This window comes from Ahaetulla prasina, chromosome 4 (genome assembly GCF_028640845.1).
Source record: "Ahaetulla prasina isolate Xishuangbanna chromosome 4, ASM2864084v1, whole genome shotgun sequence".
Classification (NCBI taxonomy): domain Eukaryota; kingdom Metazoa; phylum Chordata; class Lepidosauria; order Squamata; family Colubridae; genus Ahaetulla; species Ahaetulla prasina.
The window spans coordinates 130,391,718-130,406,708 of NC_080542.1; the positions used below are offsets into that span (position 1 = coordinate 130,391,718).

Below are 14,991 nucleotides of genomic sequence, written 5' to 3' on the forward strand. Positions count from 1 at the left end.
GTAGAGAACCACAGATTGTCAAAAGCAAGATGCTCTCAGTGATTCCAATCTTTACCAAGAAAATGTAAGGGGCAAAACAGACCATTATATTTATTCTGTCTGAAGTGTCACACTCAAAAAATAAAGGTAAGAATAACAGTAAAGAAACTGGTGAAAGAGGAGGCATTTTCTAAAATGCAGACATTCTTAGAAACCTATCAAACTGCAATTCTACAGCCATTGCAGCAACTGTACTGCAGCTGAAAACAAAATGGTTCCTGGAAAGAGATTGGTTTGGCCTGGCCTATGAGAGAAAGAAGACATGGTAGATATTTCTACAATGCTGCCTCAATATTCTGCCATGAGGCAGAAAATATTCAGATTTGGTGAATAACAGTCTGCCCATTCATCCATCTATTCATCCACCCATCCAGCTATGCAAATCATTCAAAACAGGGTTTTAGCAAAGCATATTACTATCAATAAATCACTCCTTCTCAGAGAATTAAAGCAACTACAAACTCTAGAGGCCTTAAAGCAGTCCCTTCAAAGCAGGGGTGAAATCCAGCAGGTTCTGACAGGTTCTGGAGAACTAGTAGCGGAAAATTTGTGTAGTTTGGAGAACTGGCAACTGAGTGGGAATGGAGATTTTGCAGTATCTTTCCCCTGCCACGCCCCCAAGCCACGCCCACAGAACCACTAGTAAAAAAATTTGGATTTCACCACTGCTTCAAAGGTTTCTCCAAATTGTGTTTGGCTCATTTTTGGTAATGGTGCCGGTGAAAACGAAAAACCACAAGAAAAGCAGAAGCAGCAGCTGCCCCTTGTTTGTCAATACACGTGGCTGTTTTAATACTCAGAAAAATGCAGTTCTAATGTGAATAAAGATGGATGTGATTCTGAAAGAGGATAATGAGAATAACATCTTTAACCATGATGAATAAAGTGATAGAAATGGCTAGGCTTTCCTTTATTGAGGGCAAATGACCAGGAAGGAAGTAATAAGTAATAAGTAATAAGTAATAAGTACCTTGATGAACGTATCTTTTCTTTTATGTACACTGAGAGCATATGCACCAAGACAAATTCCTTGTGTGTCCAATCACACTTGGCCAATAAAATTCTATTCTATTCTATTCTATTCTATAAGAAAAAGCAGCCACCTTAATTCATTGCTCCTTTTAACCATTGCCCTGTAAGGATGAGCAAAGGGACAATCTGTTGGAAGAGATGATCAGTGACAAACCCAAGCATTATCTATTGTAGCAGAAGTGACAAGAAGCCATCAGATTTCAGCTGAAGTCATTCTGAAAATGATTTTCAGCCTTACTCAGCACTTTTAAGAATTTCTGCTGAAAAGGGGAAGATATATGGGAACATCAATCCTGGCAAAGTTAGAAGCAAGCAGTCTAGCCTATTATCATAGTAACAACTGCCCAAAAGTGAGATATTTTATTTCAACAGAACAAGTGATGTTCAGGCTACATCAAATACAAGTGGTCACTGACATCATTATGTGGTACCTTCTCTCTTTGCCATTTCCTATACAGTTTGACAGCCCTGCAGCACACCTTTTAAAAATATGGTGTTTTTTTTTAAAAATCATTCCAATTTTCCTCCTTTCAACTTTTGTCTTTATAGATGACAAGCTTGAAGTCAAGGATGATCGTCTTTCATAGATCTGATAAGTGTTCTGACTTTCTGATGAAGTATGGGATATAAAGACTTGAAACAAATACAACAAACAGGATTCCGGAATTAAAAAAAGACTGACTGTTTCATTAAATGTAAAAGCTACAATATTGTGTAATGGTTAAGATGTTGGGCTACTGACACAGTCAGTTGAACTTATACCATCTGATCATTATGGATACATATATTGCCTTGAATTTCTGCTGAAAAGGGGAAGATATATGGGAACATCAATCCTGGCAAAGTTAGAAGCAAGCAGTCTAGCCTATTATCATAGTAACAACTGCCCAAAAGTGAGATATTTTAAGCCCTTTGCACCATATGGTCAGCAAAAGAAGGAACATCACTTTGAACATTGAATTCACTATAAATAGGACTTGAATTTGATACACAGCAATCATTGGAATTTTTTCATAACAGCTTGCAAAGTGTATGTGCAATAAGCATGCTTATCAGAGGTCTGCAGCCTTGAATGCCTCTTGGCATTGCTTCTAGTTCTAATGTTTGACAAGAGGAGCCTGACATTATACATCTAACAGCTAAATTCAATGAAATGAGCAGAATGTTCCACCAGCAGATTATTGTTCCTTTATATGTACTGATTTTCAAACTTTCTACACTCCAAATAGCTGCCACGCTGCTGTGCTGTGCATGCTATGATTTGTTCCAATGTAATTTTGCTCCAAAAAAAAAAAAGATGTAATTCTTTATTCACCCCTCCTTCTGGAAGAAAGATTCCAGATGAACAGTTGCATGCTAATATGATTGCAACACAATGTGAAAGCTTGCAGCCCTTTTAACATGAACAAATGTCAGATGTAAAAAGGGTTCATGGATGAAAGCCCACTTTGTCATTTTGGAAAACAAACATACTCTGTGTTTATATCATTATAGTGCTTTATATCTGAATACTATAAAAAACCTGCAAAGAAAGTTTGTCAAGCTTGTTCAGTCTAGTGGTTAAAGGGCCTCTGGTGGCGCAACAGGCTAATGCAGCCTATTATTAACATCAACTGCTTGCAATATTGCAGGTTCAAGTCCCACCAGGCCCAAGGTTGACTCAGCCTTCCATCCTTTATAAGGTAGGTAAAATGAGGACCCAGATTGTTGGGGGGCAATAAGTTGACTTTGTATATAGTATACAAATGGATGAAGACTATTGCCTGACATAGTGTAAGCCGCCCTGAGTCTTCGGAGAAGGGCGGGATATAAATCCAAAAAAAAAAAAAAAAAAAAAAAAAAAAAAAAAAGGTCCTGGCCTAGAAACTGGGGACTGGGAATTCTAGTTCCACTTTAGGCATGAGATAGGTGGGTGATTTGGGCCAGTCACTCTTCCTCTCAGCCCAAACACCTAACAGGACTGTTAATGGGGGGAAATAGGAGAAATATTATGCATATTTGCAATCTTAATCCTTTTATAAAGATAATAAAGGCAGGATGTAAATGAATAAACATTAGGAAAAGAATTTACAACCTTTAGGGCCTTTAGTTGAAAAGATTCTGATAATCTGTGTGCCTCTTAAGTTTTGCTGTGGGTGACAAAGAATAGTCAAGTAAAGCCACAATAGTGAAGTAACTTTATAAAAGACTCATAAAAGCATTATTATTATAAACTGTTATTATAGATTAGGATAGTAAAAATTAAAATGTACAAACAGAAAGAAAGGTAACACCTATAAATGGGAAGCCACCTTAGTCAAATATTTCCCAGCCTTGCATTGGAAATTTCTGCTTATGCCCCTTTGTCCATCTCCTTGTCAAAGTCTAAATTAACAAGAAAGATGAAATATCCAACAGGAAGAGGATAAGGCTTTCAGTCCTATCTTTCTGCAATAATAACCTAGGACCTCAAGATTGGCAGACAAAACACTAAGTTTCAAACTGATTGCAGATCAATGGGTAGATGTTGAAAAGGATGAATGATATCTTGGACAGCATTTATGGTGTTTTTCTGTCCTGGTTTCTTTCTCTTATACAAAGGAAACATGGAACATCAAATCAGTCTACACGTTGTTGTCAGGCATTAAAATAAGTATCTAAATTTTCCAATATTTTGTTCTACAACATAATTTTCCTCTTTCTACTGGTAGAATTCTCGATAAGATGTATTTTCCACTTAATACACTTAATATTCAAGTTTTTCTTCAATATAACTTTTCTTAGCACTGCTATAAGACAGTCCAAGGAAGGAGGATACATTAGAGTATGATCTTGTAAATCTTTAAAGGACTCACTTTAGAGATATCACATGGAAGTTTTTAAGTCACCTTTATAGGACTCAGATATTTAAATTTAGTCGCTGGACCAGTAGAGTTGTGTGATGAACCAGAACACACAGTTGTGGTTGATTGGCTGAAGAATACTGACTCCTGCTTGAGGCAATTTGCACTATGATTGATTGCTGTGAGTGTGAAGGAGGAATTTCCCTTTTCTGACTTTTTCTTCTGTGTGGCCTGTATGCTCTGTGATTTATCTCATGATGCTCCTGTTTGCCTTACTATCTTGTTTGATGTATAGATAGATGTAAAATATATTTATATAAAACTGTAAGCTTGTGTCAGCATCTCGGACTTCATATAGATACCTGACATAGAGCTCTGATAACATGAAGAGTGAAGATCTGCAAACATCTAAAAAGTCCACAAGAATGTGATATCTCTTCACAGAGTGGTAGCTGAATGAAAGAGCTACTAATTCAATACTGTCTAAACAGACGGCTCTGTGAAAAATACAAAATAGTAACTTGGTTGCCCTTCTCCTCCCCATTCTTAGTTATATCAACTACGAATCTTTGAATTCTAATTACTATAACCAATTGATAATTGATATCCATTCCCAACTTCTCTAGCCCCATGTAAAAGTCATCAAATCCCAGGACAAACCCTACACCCTCTATCAGTGAATTTCATAAATTTCTTTTTTTTTTTTAATTAAAAGTAGCTCATCAAAAAATGAAAGGATGAGGAATGGAAAATGTCTCTGATAGGCACTAGCCATTTCTTGGGTTCAAATGATGAGCTAGTATTTTGAACGATTTATAAAGTAGTTCAGCGGTGAAAATATCCCTAAGTACCAAGTTCAAAAAGGGCTTCTAGTTAATACTTTGTGAATTGTAAACAAAGAAATCTATAGCAGAAGATATAATATCCTCTACAGACACAATTAAGGGAATTGCTTTAATGCACTTGAAACTTTTAATCTTCACAATCTTTGAAGTGGCTGTAAGGATTGCTTTTATTTAAGTTTGAAGGGCCCATGCTATGCTAAAAGTTTTACAATGATGTAAAGCATTAAAATAAATAATCTTAATTTGGTCAGATCTATATTCATTAACTGTATTACCTAGCGAGGGAATAAAAATACAAACTTTTAATTCTACTAATGTATTTCACTTATGCATTAGCTGGGCACTATAGTAATTAAGGATATTGTTGAACAACATTCACTCACTCTTCACTAAAGCCAAATTTTCACTGTTATTCACTGGGAGTTTCTCTCTCTCTCTCTCTCTCTCTCTCTCTCTCTCTCTCTCTCTGTGTGTGTGTGTGTGTGTGTGTGTGTGTGTGTGTGTGTGTGTGTGTACACAATCTAAACTAAATACTAGGAACTGTACTTAATGGAAGTCAACTCTGACAAACATGTAAAGATGATGTTGTTGGTGTCTTTAAATATTTAGTTTTAGTACTAATGCAACCCTCAGTACTAAAGTAGTGTTGCATTTAGTATTAATGCAATACTCAGAGAATGATGATGATGTACGACATAAATGTAACAAAACTTAAATGAAAATTCTCTCCTGAACTTAAAATTGCAGGGAGGAAGTTAAATAGTAAGTACAATATGGCACAAAATAATCTCAATTTACATAACAAACTGACTGAATGATCCCTTCTGTCAGACAATGTGTCCATGCACCAGAGTGGATTTGATTTAAATCAAGTCAATTTAAATCACAATTTAAGTCATGATTTAAATCACTAGTGAAAAGGCTTGATTTAAATCAAGTCGATTTTTAAATCATAATTTTTAAAGCGCAAATGTCATCTCTGTCCCGCTTTGGCTCCTACTCTGACCTGCTGTTGACTCACCAACAATTTCATTATTAAATTATTAATGTATCTTAAATAGAAAACTCTCTTTAGATAGATTTTTACTTCAAAAGCATTTTATTAAAATAAATTTAATAAAAATTAAAAAATCCAATTTAAATTTTAAAAAATCCATTTTAAAAAATAAAAATAAAAAGCCATCAATTTTTATTCACCCTACCATGCACAAACAACACATAAGCCTGAATGTCTAGGACCTTTGTCCTTTGACTACAGTAATTTTTACAGGTTCTCTACTGATAAACTATTGTTTTTTCCCTTGCACTCAAAAATAGAGGAAAGGAAAAATGCAATGACAAATACCTGCCCTTTCTCACTTCTAAGGATTGAAATAATCATAAAGAATGAGTGCCCACAAAGTCCCATTCCTGCTTGATACGTGATTCAGATATTAAACTTGGCTATTGAGACCACTATATTCTGACCTAAATTCAGCTTCTGTGGAATGAATTGTTTCCCTCAATTAATCCCATTTCATGAAACTACTACCTTGAAACACTTTATAATATTCAAAGATCAGAACTATCAAGTCAGGCATTTATATCCAACCATGCCTTGAAATCAATAATGCCAACTAATGATTCCATAGCATTTTTCTCCATCAGATGATGGAGAATTTCTCCTCAGATGATTTTTTTTTACTTATGGGATTCAGTCTACCTAAGGATAATTCAGAAAAAAATCTTGGGCTTCTAAGTAGAATTCTCATTCTCTTTTCTGAAATTTATTTATTCATTCATTGATTCATTCATTGATTCATTCAATTCTACATTCCACTCATAATGTAGAAAGGTGAACTGAAGGTGGAAAGTTACAGGGGAAATATTACCTCATATGACTTAATCATTTTACTATGAAAGAAAGTCCAATTCAGTTAAGCAGGTTTGGCAAGTGGTGTGTCCCCAAAGCAAGGCAAATTATTAAATGTCTGAATACTTTCCACTTTTAAAAGGAGAAAGAGGGAGAAGAGGATCAGAATTTTTAAGCATATTTAATATTTTTCATGTGCAAAACCTCATCACCCTGTCCAGTACTTTATTCCAGTCTTTTCTCATTAAGGATTTGTTTCCGTTGTTCTTGCCCTGTTACACAATTTCAGTTTAATTAATTATCCCGCTGATATGAAATCACCAAAGAATTCTTTCTTTCTAGGTACATGCAAACTCATTAACATCAAATATAATAGATTTTTTTAAAACCACCACAGAAAAATACTTAAAGAAAAAAGCACTTAGCTATGGAATGAAATTCTGACTTGTTTTATCACTTCTATCTCAATAGTAATTTAACTTTCTAGAAAATAAATGTCTTATTTAAAATTTTGGGTTAGAACACTACAAGGCATAACTGTATTTGAAACGTATTCAAATATGCAAATAGAATACATCTCCTAGAAGGTCATCCAATAAGACTCCTGATTCAACTCGCTTTCAAAAACGAACATGTAATTTAATGACGAAAAAGAAAATAATAACCATAAGAATAGCTTTAGAATCTTCAGTTTAAGTAATGAACACAAGACTAAGAAATACTATATGGGTTTTACTTCCATCCAAAGTCAACAAAACTGCAGAAAAATGTTAAAAGGATTTTGTGTGTTTGATCTTTTTCCAGTGAAGGAAAGAGAAATGTGAACAGAGAGCCCTCTGAGGTAAATGTCAGAGCCAGTGTGCAGGGTATTTACTGCCAGGTTTATCATCTTGCTATACTAAAACTGGGTGTGGCCATAACATTCTACAGAATCAAAACAAGATTATGAGATTAACAGCTCTAATTCAACTGCCACATTAAATGCTGTTGCCAGATTGTCAAATTAACAGTTTGCTTGCACCCTGCAAAACCATCAAACAAGTGAGCTTACTACTACATTCTAACTAATAACCCATATTACTGGCACTCACTGCTTTAGTCTGTCATATAAATTATATTTCATCAAGATTCAGGACAAAACACAATTTGTGATTTTCCATTTCATACAACCTAATTTCATTAATGGGCAAATTATTAGTTGAATATCTCTTTAAAATTTGATAATAGGATTCCATGTATTCCATGCTACAGCCTCACATGACACTGAACAGAAATCTTTTGTATTACATATGAACAGTTTAGCTGTGGATGGGGAATTCATGTATATTCCTGGCCATTTACAAAGAGGTGGGTATATTACAGATTTTTTAAATGGAAGGGCATTATATTTTTGATCTTTCATATGAAATAATACAGATCAATAATAAAAAATACAAAACTTAATAGCAATGGTACTTGGACTGATATAGTGCTTCATAGTGCTTTATAATCCTTGCTAAGCAGTTTTCAGACTCAGCATATGGCCCCTGACCTTCTGGCTCCTCATTTTACCAACTTCGGAAAGATGAAGAGCTAAATCAAAGGCTTAAGCCAGTCAGGATCGAACTGCTGGCAGTTGGCAGAATTAGCCTGCAATGCTGCATTCTCATTACCGCACCACCATGGCTCCTTTAGCTCAAGACTGAAATCTCTAGACCTGGCACACTGTTTTCCAATATTCTTTCATCCAGTTTTATTAAAATACACTGGAATTCTAGAGCTCAGTGCTTCTATCCTTAAACGAGGATGACAGAAATGGCATTGTTGAGACTTATTTATAGATTTTATTTCTCCCACCTTTATCATTTTTATAAATAACTCATTTTGATGAGCATATATTTCTTCTTCCCCCTATTTTCACCACTTCAACCTCTATGAAGAGGACCGCACTGAGTCAGAGTGACTGGCACAAAATTACCAAGCTGGTTTTCATGCTTAAGGCAGGACTAGAACTCAAAGTATCCTGCTTTTTAGCCTGGTGCCTTAACTACTAGACCAAACTCACTTCCATAAACTGAAATTATAACTTATTGTGCTTAAGATATCTCTATATTTCTGATCATGATCAACTGTTCAGAAGCCAATATAGTTTAAAATATATATTTTAAACTATATATATATATTTTGCAAGGATATGCAACATTTTATTCTGTTTTAATCCCCAACACTACCATCCTTTGGCACTGGGATAAATACAGGGCACTAATGGAAACTAAAATTCAGTACTTCCCAGGGTCCACTAAATTGCCTACCTCTGTGTGCCTGTACGGTTGTGAAGCTATATAAAATTAATATTTCATACTAGATTATCTTAAACAGATATATGTTACCTGTTCTTGTCTCTCCAGCCATTTATCTACCATGGGATGAGTGGCACTTAGTGAAGAACGAGCATTATCCCTCTGAAATTGGTTAGAAGACCAGGCACTGGTGTCCCGAGGGAGACTTCTGTAATTTTCATCTTTCTGTTTCAAAACAAAGGGAGGAAACTCCTATGATATAAAGCCAAAGCAAAAAACACTGTCTAAGAACAGCAACCTTAGGGCAAGACTTTAAAAGATAGCTTTCCAAGACTGGCTGGTCAATAAACCAAATGAGTTTGTTTGGAATATTTGCACTGCAAATCTTCTGTAGAACTTCAAGGGACTGCTACAGATTTTGCATCTGTCTTTACACAAAAGGAAAAAACAATCCAACCTATCAAAAACAGCACTACAAAAAACAGATTAGAAACACAAGTTAAAATAGGGAAGAAAATGGTAAGTGAACACCTGTCTACCCTAGACGAGTTCAAATCACCAGGATCATATGGATTACACCCCAAGGTTCTGAAGGAACTGGCAGACGTGATTTCAGAACCACTGAACTATATCTTTCAAAGATCCTGGAGCACAGGGGAGCTGTCAGAGGACTGGAAAAGAGCTGATGTAGTTCCCATCCTCAAAAAAGGAAAAAAAACAGATCCAGGAAACTACAGACCTATCAGCCTGACCTCAATACCGGGGAAGATTCTGGAAAAGATAATCAAGCAACGAATCACCGAACACCTAGAAGCAAACAAATAACCAAAAGCCAACATGGGTTTGTCAAAAACAGATCATGCCAGACTAATCTTATCGCATTCTTTGACAAAATGACAAAATTAGTAGACCAGAGGAATGCTGTCGATATAATTTATTTGGACTTCAGTAAAGCATTTGATAAAGTAGACCATAACCTACTACTAGATAAAATGGAAAAATGTGGGTTAGACAGTACCACCACCAGATGGATTCGTAACTGGCTGACCAACCGCACTCAACGTGTAGTCCTCAACGGAACTACATCCACATGGAGGGAAGTATGCAGTGGAGTACCCCAAGGCTCTGTTTCAGGCCCAGTACTCTTCAACATCTTCATCAATGACTTGGACGAGGGGATAGATGGGGAACTCATCAAATTTGCAGATGACACCAAACTGGAAGGAATAGCCAACACTCCAGAAGATAGGCTCAAGTTACAAAAAGATCTTGACAGACTTGAACATTGGGCGCTATCTAACAAAATGAAATTCAACAGTGAAAAAAGTAAGGTTCTACATTTAGGCAAAAAACCCAAAATGCACCGGTACCGTATATGTGGCACCTTGCTCAATAGTAGTACCTGTGAGAGGGATCTTGGAGTCCTAGTGGATAACCATTTAGATATGAGCCAGCAGTGTGCAGCAGCTGCTAAAAAAGCCAACACAGTTCTGGGCTGCATAAACAGAGGGATAGAATCAAGATCACGTGAAGTGTTAGTGCCACTTTATAATGCCTTGGTAAGGCCACACTTGGAATATTGCATCCAGTTTTGGTCGCCACGATGTAAAAAAGATGTTGAGACTCTAGAAAGAGTGCAGAGAAGAGCAACAAAGATGATTAGGGGACTGGAGGCTAAAACATATGAAGAACGATTGCAGGAACTGGGTATGTCTAGTTTAATAAAAAGAAGGACTAGGGGAGACATGATAGCTGTGTTCCAATATCTCAGGGGTTGCCACAAAGAAGAGGGAGTCGGGCTGTTCTCCAAAGCACCTAAGGGTAGAACAAGAAGCAATGGGTGGAAACTGATCAAAGAAAGAAGCAACTTAGAAGTAAGGAGAAATTTCCTGACAGTTAGAACAATTAATAAGTGGAACGACTTGCCTGCAGAAGTTGTGAATGCTCCAACACTGGAAATTTTTAAGAAAATGTTGGATAACCATCTGACTGAGATGGTGTAGGGTTTCCTGCCTGGGCAGGGGGTTGGACTAGAAGGCCTCCAAGGTCCCTTCCAACTCTGTTGTTATATTATATTATATTAGATCCTTGATTCCAACTACAATCTGGTACAATCAGGACCAGAATTTCCATTCCTAAGCAGGATGGCTCTTCATTGAATTGTGCCTCATTTTATGACCTTTTTTGTTAAGCAAATCACTGCAGCTAAGTGAATCACATGGTCAGTAAATAAATATGGGTTTCCCCCATTGGCTTTGCTTATTGGAAGCTAGCTGAGATGGTTACCTATGGCAATTTGATAACCCCAGGATGCGGCAACCATCATAAATACATGCCAGTTGCCAAGAATCTGAATTCTGAACACAGGACCATTGATATGGTGTGATGAGTCACTGTTTTTTTTATGCTATTGTAACTTCAAACAGTTGCTAAATGAATAGTTGTAAGTATTCAGGTAGGGGGTACCTGGGGGGGTAGAGGACTATCTAATGAATACTCCCAAACTCTCTGTTTCATCACGACCCACCAAAGATGAATTCAGCTAATTAAGCAGTCATGCAAGGAGCATGTGCTTCGCATTGTTAGGATTCTGGGTTGGAGATTAACAAGCTCACTTTCAAGACCCAAGTACTGTTGAATGGTGGGTTGACAACTCATCTTTCGCTCCAGCTCCTTGACAAGTATATATAAGGAGCACCCACAAATGTGCCCTGGGAACGGGTGATGTCGCCAGCTAATTCTTTCAACCTGGAAGTGTGTTAAACACTTCCTCCAACATGAATGAGACAGGGTTTGGCTAACTTAGTGAATATCTTGGGTATAGCAGCATAATCTGGTTTCTCTTTGGAATCAAATCTACCAGAATGTCAACTCGTGAAGCTTCCCTGACCTGCTCCTGAGTTGCATCAAGGAATTTATTCCTCAGTCATAACAAGATGCATTCTGGCTGAAGGAGCATCAGGGCATCAAGGGCATCTCTGTGGATACCAGCAATGCCTGGAGGAAGTGACTTCTACAACCCATGAAATTACCTCGTTGGGGAATGTGACCGGCTGACACACTTTTGGGAGGGGGAGAAACAGGGTTAGAGGCAAGGCGTGAAAGGGGTGAAGTCAGAATTGGCTTCACCTAGGTAATGCTGACATGGTGCTCCTAATTAAAGACTGGATTTTTATTGCCAGATGGCTTGAGACTCTTAATTGCATTAGGGCTCTGGTTGGAACCAGTGGTGGAATCCAATTTTTTTTTACTACCAATTCTCTGGGCATGTCTTGGTGGGCGTGATGTGTCTTGGTGGGTACGGCTTGGTGGGTGTGGCAGGGGAAGGATATTGCAAAATCCCCATTTTCTCCTCACTCCTGGGGGAAGGATTTATTTATTTTTTATTTATTTTTTATTTATTTATTTACATTTATATCCCGCCCTTCTCTGAAGACTCAGGACGGCTTACATTGTGTAAGGCAATAGTCTCATCCTATTTGTATATTTATATACAAAGTCAACTTATTGTCCCCCCAACAATCTGGGTCCTCATTTTACCTACCTTATAAAGGATGGAAGGCTGAGTCAACCTTGGGCCTGGTGGGACTCGAGCCTGCAGTAATTGCAAGCAGCTGTGTTTAATAATAGGCTATCTTACAGCCTGAGCCACCCACGGCCCACTCTGGGGCCAAGGATATTGCAAAATCTCCATTTCCCCGCCCCACTCTGGGGCCAGCCAGAAGTAATATTTGCCACTTCTCCGAACTACGCAAAATTTCCACTACCAGTTCTCCAAATTACTCAAAATTTCTGCTACCGGTTCTCCAGAACCTTCAGAACCTGCTGGATTTCACCCCTGGTTGAAACCCTCACACCAGAATACATTAAGAAAGCAGTATTTGTTTTTTGCCTAATGCTTGTAAGTTTGTGTCTGCCATTATAAACTCAAGATGTGCCCTTGTGTGCCCATCTGTCTATCAGAATAAAACAGAACTAAACTTTTATTAAAATGTAACTAGGGGGTATAACAGGCAGGACCTAGAAATTTCACTTTATGCTACTAGCATGTATATCCAAAAACCTTTAGTAAAAGGGTCAGATACAGACTCTTTATGTCAAAAATGTATTTGCAATTACTAAAAGCCAGAAACAATTATTAAATTAATTGAAATGGTGCAAAGGTAAGATAAAATCAAAGTCAAGAAAAGCAATATAAATTAATATGAATGAAACTCACTCCAAAGCCTTAGTTTACTGATGTGAACTTACTCTACAGCAACTTTTGAGTGACCTGATAATCATCCTCAAAAACATGTCAGAAAGATAATGAAAAGTTAATTCCCATTTCTATATTGACTGATAATTATAATTTCCTATGTGTACTTTTGAAACAGGATTGCCTGAATAATCCTGGATCATCTTTCAATTTCCATTAAATTACCTCTCTCGGAAGATGTGTATGTACATCTTCAAACTACCAACAAACACTAGGATCCTCAGAGATTATGCATCTATTTCAAATGCATAATCTTACCTTACTTCTAGTTTACTACAGATCCATTGTTTATTTATTAGATTTTTTTCCCACCTTTATTATTTTTACAAATAAGGTGGCAAACATACATATCCTTTTCTCCTCTTATTAAGGACTATAAACTCAAAGTGAAATTTAAATCTTAAATAAAATAAAACTTAAAATATGTCTGGTTCTCACACAAATGGAAATCTTGCCCCTATACAAGTAACTATTTGCATAATAAAAATCTTCTAGTTATCTAATTAATTATCATAGTCCAGAATCAAGGACTCTTGAATTAGCGAAAAAAATATAACTTTAAATATAAATAAAATGTATATTTTATACCAAATTTCTCAAGCATTATGACAAATGGCTATTATGCAACACTGAGTATCTGATAAGGAAAATATCATGGTGAGCTTACAAGGATCATGCAAAACTAAAAATATTAAAATTAGGCCTGGGAAGTCACTATTCTTTCTCAGCATGATTAAATCTGGAAACAGGGAAGTAAATTAAAATAGCAAAGAGGTCAATTATCATAATGGTCCTCTGTGAAAAGCTGTCCAGGGCTCAGAATCAGATAAGCCAGTTATCTGATTAATAACTTCAGTCAGTAGAAACAGTTCAGGAATTCAAATAGGTATGTCATCTAACTCTTACCTATAAAAAACTACTAATACCAGTATGTGTCAGCTATAGTGTGTGGCCAAGACAAGGTTTTAACACCTCTGTATTTGAAGTGTCTACCCACCTAAGACTACTGAGTCAACAGATCTACTTGGGAATGAAATGGAGGGTAGACTGTCATTTCTTGCCCTACCTATTACTGGTTTTGTTCACTGGAGTTCACATAGATCAGAGATCTATCTATCTATTATTTTTGTAAACTAGAGTCATTCAGAGTGAGTGGGTGGTCAAATTGATGGATGGATGGGGAGGGAGGGAGAGGGAGAGAGAGGGACAGGGACAGGCAGGCAGGCAGGCAGGCAGACCAATCTATTGTTTGTCTGTCTGTCTATGCACCCATATCACACAATGATATTTGGGACAGTGTACATAATAAAACAATGCATATACATTAAAATTCATTACCACATTACAAATGCAACCAGAATAAATTAAAAGTATAAAAACTCATTATAAAAAGAATATAAAATTTGTTTTGAATGAATCATGCTGTAACTAGCACAGAGGTCCCAAATCCCTGGTCCATGACAGAAACCAGGCCATGCAAATAAGTGATGCCCCATCAGCAGGATGCAGACAGCATGTGAAACCATATCCCCTCCAATCCATGGAAAATCCTCTCTTCAGGGAACTGGTCTCTGATGCCCAAAAGTTTGGGACCACTGATCTAGCAGATACCACTTTATCACAGGATCCCACAGTAGTTGACAAAATTGTCAAGTTTTAAGGGCCCTCTGGAAGGCTAATGGGGTTGGAGTCACCTTCACTTTTGGTATATTTAACCACAGCGTTTGAGAAGAACTGTATTCACTATCACTATAAACTAAATTTACATCTTTTAAAAAAAGTTAGCATCTTAAAATTTGCTTCCTTCTTAGGTAGTTTTTCACGTATCAGTATATACACATATATATCAGCATACATCATATAT

General features: G+C 36.8%; 1 protein-coding gene across 12 annotated transcripts in view; it reads right to left on the bottom strand.

Annotated features, from left to right (window-relative positions):
* Window positions 1-14,991, bottom strand: part of PARD3 (par-3 family cell polarity regulator) — a 734,935-nt gene that overhangs the window by 357,340 nt on the left and 362,604 nt on the right. For 8 of the 12 annotated variants that reach the window (XM_058181703.1, XM_058181706.1, XM_058181702.1 and 5 more), the window contains one exon: window positions 8,960-9,094. The exons of 3 other annotated variants lie outside the window; for them this stretch is intronic. In XM_058181703.1, coding sequence (XP_058037686.1) covers window positions 8,960-9,094 — 135 coding nt within the window. Of the gene's footprint in view, window positions 1-8,959; window positions 9,095-14,991 lie in introns of those variants that run through there. One more of the 12 variants, XM_058181708.1, reaches the window with a different exon arrangement.